This window comes from Erpetoichthys calabaricus, chromosome 11 (genome assembly GCF_900747795.2).
Source record: "Erpetoichthys calabaricus chromosome 11, fErpCal1.3, whole genome shotgun sequence".
NCBI lineage: Eukaryota > Metazoa > Chordata > Cladistia > Polypteriformes > Polypteridae > Erpetoichthys > Erpetoichthys calabaricus.
The window spans coordinates 71,996,674-72,006,334 of record NC_041404.2 but is presented as its reverse complement, the minus strand read 5'-3'; the positions used below and the strand labels follow the sequence as shown (position 1 = coordinate 72,006,334).

At 36.2% G+C, this 9,661-nt stretch overlaps 1 protein-coding gene across 1 annotated transcript; it reads right to left on the bottom strand.

The window, feature by feature from the left end:
* Positions 1 to 457: 457 nt before the first annotated feature.
* On the bottom strand, positions 458 to 8,871 carry LOC114660564 (serine/threonine-protein kinase pim-2-like). The gene is made up of 7 exons (XM_028813337.2): positions 8,563 to 8,871; positions 6,848 to 6,948; positions 6,346 to 6,396; positions 3,894 to 4,108; positions 3,608 to 3,777; positions 2,426 to 2,602; positions 458 to 2,239 (listed from the first exon to the last, which is right to left on the bottom strand). Exons 1-7 carry the CDS (start codon positions 8,633 to 8,635, stop codon positions 2,082 to 2,084), a joined length of 945 nt encoding a protein of 314 aa, XP_028669170.1. The 5' UTR covers positions 8,636 to 8,871; the 3' UTR covers positions 458 to 2,081.
* Positions 8,872 to 9,661: the final 790 nt, after the last annotated feature.

The following is a 9,661-nucleotide window of genomic DNA, read 5'->3' as shown; positions in this document are numbered from 1 at the left end:
TAGCAGTTTCTGACCACAATTATCATTACCAACAGACCATACCCAAATCTGTTTGTCCAATTTTTTTTTGGAGTTGCCTTTTTAAATTTTTTTTTACTTTATACTATACTTCAATGTGTTTAAAAAAATAACTAAGTCAAGAGGGTTTTATTTTGAAAGCATGCTCTTATTTCAAGCTATTTTCCAAAACTTGCAGTTAAAACCACGAAAGATTATGTGTCACAAGCAGCTGAAAGCATTATGATTGACCTTTATTCATTGCCACCAATACTGTTAAAATTTGCTGATTTTGACCTACATATTACATAAATAAAATCTGAATGTGAACTATCCAACCGTTTTACATTTTCTATTAGGCAGTGTTAGTATTAATTAATTTTATACCTATAGAACTACAATCTCAAACACAGTATACTCTGTTGTAATTGTTTAATACTTATTATAAACACAAAACAAATTATATACATTTATGTAACACATTGTGAGTTTAGAGTGACAACTTCATGCTCTGAATTTAATAAATAGGAACAATATGGTCTGGACCAAACACTTTTAACTGATTATACCTCATTTAAATAATAAAAAGTCACAGTCCACAAGAATAATTACACAAGTACTCAAATAACATAAAAACAAGTTGACTCAAATTCCACAATAATTTTTAGGAAAATATATACAACAAAAGTTTCACACAAAAATCTTATTTTACAAAAATATTTCTCAGAACTGAACCACACGTTTAATATTAAACAAAAAAGAATACATGTTAATATAACAGGCACCAACTGTACAATAGTCAGCTGTACAATACTCAGCCGACCCTGAATGAGGAAACATTTTTTAAATGTACACAAATATATAGCGAGGTCCCAACTTGATCAAAATGCAGATACTGACAAGACGACAATACTGCATTCAAAGTGCTGATTTATAAACATACAATTTTCCTGAGCATTATAGAAATTATTTACTAACCCTTCCTTGGCAAGTGTACAAAAATAAACAAATTTACATTCAAACATGCTTAGAAAAAAACCTAGTGTTGACTTGTCGCACCTATTCAAAAAATACTGAGCCCCAAAAAGGTAACTCAATTTTTGTCTGTCTGCTAGTAATGTTTATTTTAATTAAAAGATAATGCAACAAAATATCAGATTGAAAAACAAATTAGCTGTCACTAGGGCTGGGCGATTTACTCTATTGATTTGAAAATCAAAACCTCTGTAAGTCACCTTTTATTATTTTGCTCTTGCTTTCAGTTTACCTATATGTGTTATGTTCTAAATACAGCAAATACATTTAGAATTATACATTAAATTGACCATTTGCTGATGCTTACTTTGTACAAATGGTAAAAATCAATCATTTTAATAACTGTTACAACTCTAAACTATGGAATGGCTCACTGACATTTGACATAAATTGGTAGTGCTCACAGTTGTGTTGTAGGCAGGATAGGTTTTTAAGTTAATATAAAATGGTAATAGGAATCGGTCAACACTCCAAAATGGTAACAGTAAAAATGACTTTTACATCCAAGCCTTATTGTTCTAAATTCTGTCAGTACATCCAATGCCTGGAAACTTGAACACACTTGAAAAATGGCAGGCATCTATGTCATTCAATCTGATCTTGCTATCTATTTTAATTAAATCTATTTCAAGAATTTAAACCCTGTTGATGCTCAAAAAGAGGTAGTGTGATCCCCTTACTAATACTAATTACCTGTAAAACCAGGTTTATAAATGAACAGTATATAACTAATAAATGCATTTAATAATAATATAAAACTGTATTTCAGGAACAAGTTATAAAGTCCTTTTTCCAAGGGAAAAAGTCGAGGTAGGAAAGGAAGTGCTTCCTAAACAAACAGCCACCAAGAGTAAATAAGTTAAATAAGTAGCCATTTTTGGTATGCAATTCTATACCTGCAGATGTTAAACAACAGATAAAAAGGGCACTTAAAACATCCAAAATTAAGGTGCACATTCCTGAATCTTACAACTTGCACTAAAAACAAGAGAACCTATACAAAGGAATCTGATATTGCTCAATGAAGTCCAGGATCCTTTAACTCTCACTCATAAACTGTCTTTGCTACGTGCCAAATTGTAGGATTCTTGAGCAAAGTCATCATCTTCTGTGGACACAGTCATCCAAGAATGAGAGAGTATCTGTTCAAGGGATGGACGGTCATCTGCAGCAAAAGCCAAACACCACCGAATAAGTGACTGGCATTCTTTTGGAGAAAACAAAAAGCAAAAAACAATTAGGGAACTGCCTTGATACAGAAACATATTACACTTTCCTTTAAGTACTCTTAACTTGCTTATCCAGGACAGGGTCGTGAGGAACATAGACTTTATATAAGAATTATTTTAATATATTTTACAGAGATGCTGAAAATCAAAGAACTGCATCTTACCTGCTGATATTCTTTTAGTGAAGTGTAGCTTCCCCTGGAGAATTTCTTTGTCATTCTCAAATGGAATGTCCCCACAAACCATATCAAACAGAAGAATGCCAAGAGACCAAACTGTTAAAGGCTCGGCCCGATACTGATGACTTGTAATCCATTCAGGGGGACTGTACACTCTAGTACCTAGAAGTATAAAAACAGCTCTGTATGAATACTCTGCAGCAAAAGGTGACCAATATTACAAAATGTAAAGACAGTAATACTGTAGTTTTGCCAATGGCAGAAAAACAGTAAATTAAAATTATTTCTCAAAAGAAATATGTGGTAAACATAAACCCATTAGCAAAAAATGATTTGAAAAGCTCTACAATATATCATGTATACAAGTACTGAAATAAAGTGAAAACTATCCATCCATTTTCCAACCTACTGAATCTGAACACAGGGGTCTGCTGGAGCCAATCCCAGGGCACAAGGCAGGACCCAAACCTGGGCAGGGTGCCAACCCACACACAAACACACCCACACACTAGGGCCAATTTAGAACCGCCAATCCACCTAACCTGCATGTCTTTGGACTGTGGGAGGAAACCCACGCAGACACAGGGAGAACATGCAAACTCCACACAGGGAGGACCCGGGAAGCAAACCCGGGTCTCCTAACTGCGAGGCAGCAGCGCTACCACTGCACCACCGTGCTGCCCCAAGTGAAAACTAATCACATTGAAATAATAATTTGAGGTAATATTTACACACACACAGGAGGTTCATTTTAATATAATTATTTACTTGAACACACTAAACACTTTGGATATAGCAGCTGAATTCAATTATAAGGGGACCTATGTTTGGGAAAAAAATGAAATATGTCATCTTCAGTTAACTTTATTTGATTTTCACTTTTAAATATTTTTATGTTTTGTTTTTTAGTCAGGGACCAACGTTGTAGCCACAAATTGAAACTATTTTTGAGATGTCACATCACAAGATATTTTGTTAGCCCATATTACACACAAGAATTAAAATTAATATTAAAGTCTGCAGCAGACGGCATTCATCAACAACAATGTTTTTTATTGGGACATTTCACAGCAATATTGCATTGGTCACAAAGCTATGTGTTTCCTTTATGTGAAATATTCAAAAGTTTTTGGTCACATGCATCTACAAAAGAAAAAAATGTATCACCTTCAAAACCTGAGTAGGGCGTATCTTTTAGTACAGCACCGGATCCAAAGTCAATTATTTTAATTTCTCCAGTGCGCATATCTAAGAGAATGTTTTCATCCTTTATGTCACGATGGACAACTCCACATGCATGGCAGTACTGCAGTGCTTGCGTGATCTGTTGAAGGAACCTGAAGAAATAATAGATAAATTACTCAACTGATTACAAATAGCATGACACTACAATTTAAAGGTAATATGCAAAATAAGCAATATAATCACTTAAGACTGTCAAAAATTAGCTTACCTTCGCGCCAGGGGTTCTTCCAGAGGACCACGGTCAGTTACAAAGTCAAAAAGGTCCTGGCACATTTGGGGCCTTTCCAAAACAATCAAGTAGCCATCTCCCGGTTTCTCAAACCAATCTATCATTTTGATTATGCCTTTAGGGTTCAGAGAGCCCCCACTCCGTAAACGCTGTAGAAGAGCAATTTCCATTGGCACTGGCACAGATTCATTAGGCTGGAAACCAGAAGAAAAGAAGAAATGAGAAGATGAACAGTCAGACCATCATTCAGACACACAACTTGGCAGCTAGCTCAACAACACTATAGCCAAGACCAGTAAACTACTACAAATTTGCCAGTCCCTTCTGATAGTTCTGTTTAACCAGTCACTTTTCCCCACTTAGCTGTACTATGACTTAAAGTGCCCACTCAGTCAAGAGAACATTAAATATTTTATGGTTATACACAGTTGGTGTAATAATAATCTACTAATTTGTCAGTTAGACTTGGAAGCTGTTACAAAATAGTACTGGGTGACATCTTTTCAAACAAAAATCATTGTACTGGGTGACATCTTTTAAAACAAAAATCAATGAAAATGACAAGCCCTTCTGTTTGTTTAAGATAAATGACTATTTACCACAAACGCCCCAGATCTTCAAGCCTCTCCCACTTCCTTTTGTTTTGGTACAAAATCAACTATCATAGATATCATTATGACTACTATATAAACTGTCAATGTTACCAACTGGAGAGTTGTGTTAAATTGCCAATTTCTGTAAGTTCTGTCTCATGGTAAATGCTGGCCTTGATAGACAGATCACAAGTTTCGCAACATGTAACGTCAGCTGACAGTTGATTATTTTACAGCAGTGAACTTCCTCATTTATCATAAAAAGCGTCTCACAATACTCTCTACAACAGTAACCAAAACTGATTCAGCATTGCATTCTTTGAAATAATGTCAAAAAATGTATAAATAAAATTCAAAAAATGTATAAATAAAATAAGTATTGTGGTCTCATGTCTTATTTTATCAACATTCAGTACATGATCCATGAGATAGCCAAAATCTGCATCCACAAATTGATCACAATTTGTCAGGATATACAACATGCCTTTCAATTAATTATCTTCTTGTAAAAGATGGGTAAATGGGATCCTGAGAAAGGATACAAGGTTTTCAAAAAGGAAATTTGTTTAATAATATTGGTATATGATCAAATGAACATACAAAAAAAATGACATGCTTGTGCCTTCTAAGTAACGTGGCATATTATAAATTAAATTAAACTATAACTAAAATTTAAAACTTGAGATCATATAAAAACATTTTCAGACCTCAGCACAAGTTGCAAGGCAGCAACTACCCCATCAGGTGATGCTAGTTCACATCAGGGCCTACTTACGCAAACACCCATATAGGACCAATTATATAAAAGCAATTTAATCTAACAAACTTGTCTTTAGGATGTAGCATGAGCACAAGAGCAGACACATTGGCACTGGGAAAACAATATAATCAAATATGTCTAGACAGAAGGCAATATTTATACAAGAAATTAACAAAATACCTTAATTAGAAACAAGTATGCTCCTTAGTATGCAATAATTTATATTCTGGTGCTACACCACTGTCACCTTTAAATATTTGTTATTATAGGTCAGTCAGCAGTAACATTTTAGTTGATTTATGCTCTAATTTACAAATTATTATAGTCAAACACATTTTTTATTTAGGGTATTTGTCTTAAACCTGTATTTGCAATTACATGTTTGCAGTCCCAGTTAAGCAGGGACATACTTTCTCTACTTAGTTTGATTTTTTTCATAGCTAAATGTATCTTCATTTTTGAGGAGATAATGTGTTAAGATATATTAATATACGGGCGGCACGGTGGCGCAGTGGGTAGCGCTGCTGCCTCGCAGTTGGGACACCTGGGGACCTGGGTTCGCTTCCCGGGTCCTCCCTGTGTGGAGTTTGCATGTTCTCCCCGTGTCTGCGTGGGTTTCCTCTGGGTGCTTCGGTTTCCTCCCACAGTCCAAAGACATGCAGGTTAGGTGGATTGGCGATTCTAAATTGGCCCTAGTGTGTGCTTGGTGTGTTTGTGTGTGTCCTGCGGTGGGTTGGCACCCTGCCCGGGATTGGTTCCTGCCTTGTGCCCTGTGTTGGCTGGGATTGGCTCCAGCAGGACCCTGTGTTCGGATTCAGCGGGTTGGAAAATGGATGGATGGATATTAATATACACAAAAGAAATCCTGTCTTTGTCAAATGGATGTGGACGACATGAATAAAATAAAAATAAATACAAAAAAACAAAAAAAAAAAACAATAAAGAGCTCAAAATCACTTGATCTTTTTTGGACTTTGGGTAGCCCTCCACTTTATTAGTAAAATTAGCTTAATGCACTTGACATCAGCAAGAGACCTGATGAAGAGGCTCACAGGATTTCAGACAATTTTGTACTTACAATCCGGGCCCAATGGTGGATCTTATCCCTTGAAATGTGTTTCACTGCAACCTAAAATAACAAAACAGAAATATATATTTTTTGACAACTCTGGGTTTTTTGCAGCATGATTATGAAAATAAGGGATATAATTTAAAAACATAGTTTCATGAAACAGCTACAAAAGAGCCAACATATTTAACAATTCAGTTTTACAGGTACTGAATGTGTTTGCTAGGAGAAAAAGCAAATCACATGCATTGCTTATTTTAGAAAGGGAACTTGAATAAAAAAGGGAATTTGAATAAACAAGCTTTATGTTACCTTTGAATATATATTATATACCACGTAATTGTTTTCCTTTGTTCACATATATTTAACAATTACATGTTTTTTTAAAAGGCAACCAAATGAAATCAGAAATCTGACAACATGCAGAAACAGGAAGCAGCGTGTGCTCACAAAACAGAGTTATGTCAAGATGAGAACACGTTGTTGGTGGGTGGGTACAGAATGCACATACCGGCAGACCATCTGAAAGGCGCTGAGCTGCATAGACGGTTCCAAAGCCTCCACTTCCAAGCAGCTGCCCCACCTTATACTGTTTTTCGAAGGATTCCATCACTAGAAGCCAAATGAAAACAATAAAATAAGATTACAATAACACTTTTGAAGTATGCTCATTTAAACACTTGGGTGTTATCACCTCCCAAGATCATTACAGACAAACACTGCAGATATTAAGAATTTGGCAAAGTAGGCAAAAATAGATAAATTTGGAACTTAATAAGTTAAACTTGAGGCCAATGTCACAGATTCAAAGCACACAACAATAACTGTTACTTAATCTACATGATCTAAACTGGTAACAATACACATTCAAAATGTTTTAGTACATTTAATGTGAATATAACGGATTCCATCACTAGAAGCCAAATGAAAACAATAAAATAAGATTACAATAACACTTTTGAAGTATGCTCATTTAAACACTTGGGTGTTATCACCTCCCAAGATCATTACAGACAAACACTGCAGAATTAAGAATCTGGCAAAGTAGGCAAAAATAGATAAATTTGGAACTTAATAAGTTAAACTTGAGGCCAATGTCACAGATTCAAAGCACACAACAATAACTGTTACTTAATCTACATGATCTAAACTGGTAACAAAACACATTCAAAATGTTTTATAACATTTAATGTGAATATAACATTTTGAGTGATTTATCAATAAGCAATAACTTCATAAAATAAATAGTTCAAAGTTAACATCACAATGTTATTGGAAACGTACCCACTAGCCCCACCCCACCTTCGTCCCGTACTGCAGATGCCCCTCTGCCTGCACAATACTGGTCCTTTGTTATTACACTTCTAAGGTGCATGTACTTCTTTCAATTATTCTTGCACAGTAACCAAGTTTAAACTCGTGAGGTCGTTATAAAACACCGCTTCGACTCAAGTATCAGTTTATTATTTTCTTAACTTTTGATAGTTAAAAAGGAAAATAAAGAGATTTCTGTTAGCTTTAATTATCTGAAGTGCTTACATAAAATTAAAAGTAAATTGCCTCTTAAATGTACAGCCAGTTGTTCCGTTTATGCCACTGTATGTAGAGTGTTAACAATACGTCTACTCTTGAACTGCTTATCCCACGTGCCAGGACAGCCCTTTGTTATGTTTGGTACGTTCCCACTTGTCTCGCCACTTGTCTCGTCGTCCGGGTTCTTGCGATTCAAGTCCAAGAATAAAAGGCGAAAATTATTTTTCCTTGCAATGATAATACTATTGGAGTTTACTTTTATATATTCGCTATTTCCTTTAAAGTCTTACAGAAGGAAAGAAAAGTGAGAAAGTGTGACGATTCATCCCCGCGAGTCAGACACAATGCCTGAAAGACCTTTTACGGCGGCGCTTAAAATCAAGACAAATTAAAGAAAAGGGAAAAAGAAAGTCACCAAGTAAATAATTTACCGATCACATTAAAAACGTATTCGCAAGAAATAAAATCCCGAACAATTCCAGATGACTCTTAACGACAGCAGCAGCAGCATCTTGGTACCCTAGGATGCACGCGTTGTGTAAGCTACTCTTGAATTTTCACTCTGACAGGTAAAAGTCGTGTGTCCGCAAACAAACGGTGTCCTAGCACCGGGCGACAAGAGCAATAATTGCTGTCTAAGCCCGCCGCTTTTTTGGCTTTTTACGGTGTGACACATATTGTAAGGAATCTTACCTTGTTTCTCTTTCGTCTTCATTTCATGTACATTGCGAAAACACACGTCGTCTTCTACCCATTTCTCTAGCATATTTAAAAAAATATTTTACATAGCATCTCCTCAGTAAAGAAACAACAAAAAAATAAACTCGGGATAAAAAAATGTGCGATGTATGTATGAGGTGACCTTGGCGGTGTAATTGTCAGATCACTCCAAAAAGCGCGCGCGCTCACGCCTCCCAGTTGCTGCTAGTAAACAAGACCACACGAGGCGCGTTTCCAGCGGCATCGCCGAGCAGCCGGCCCCGCTTTTGTCTGAAGTTTACACTGGACGCTCCGCCTCGCTCGCCCCGCCCAAGTCTACTCATGAAGATGGCTTTGAAATGCAGCGGGTACTTACTGACAAGGTGATGAGGTTGGCGATTTTTAAGGTAAATTTCTGACACATATTGAACTCTTATTGGAATCAGAAAACTTACCCACCAATTTAAAGTAACATTTGTAACAAAGGACCATATTTAATTATACATTATTTTTTGGTAGACTTAGACGCCAAGAGTGCCACATACCCTAATGGCAGCTCCAACCTTTATAAGGAAGGATGCCAGGAACCCATTTATCGACAAGGCTTCTTTATATACTTTGTTAATCAACTATTAAGCCGCTCTACTGTAAAAGTATTTCTAAGAAATATTGACCAAAGCCGCTCCATTTCTGTATCATTTTGGCAGAGACCCGGTCTCTTTAATACTGTCCTCGTTGATCAGGACCGGCAACATAGTCAGGATACAGGTGCAGATAGCTAATTCACTCAAAACTAATAAGATATAGAAAACAAATCTTTAACTCTACATAAGAAAACGCAAACCACGCGGTATAACATATCCGGTGTCGTATATACAGGTGAGTGAATATCCTTCGCACCTCAAATAACACCAAACAGCCAATACGCATGCCAGTGGAAGGCGGGAAGGCTATTAGCATGAACAACAATTGTGATGCCCTCTGCTTACCTCACACTCACACATCCGGACTAAGTCAAGGATGAGGTGTCTATTGCTTTTTCTAGGGTTTTCGGGAATGATCTACTTTCTTTTGTGGGGGACTTTTTTTTTTT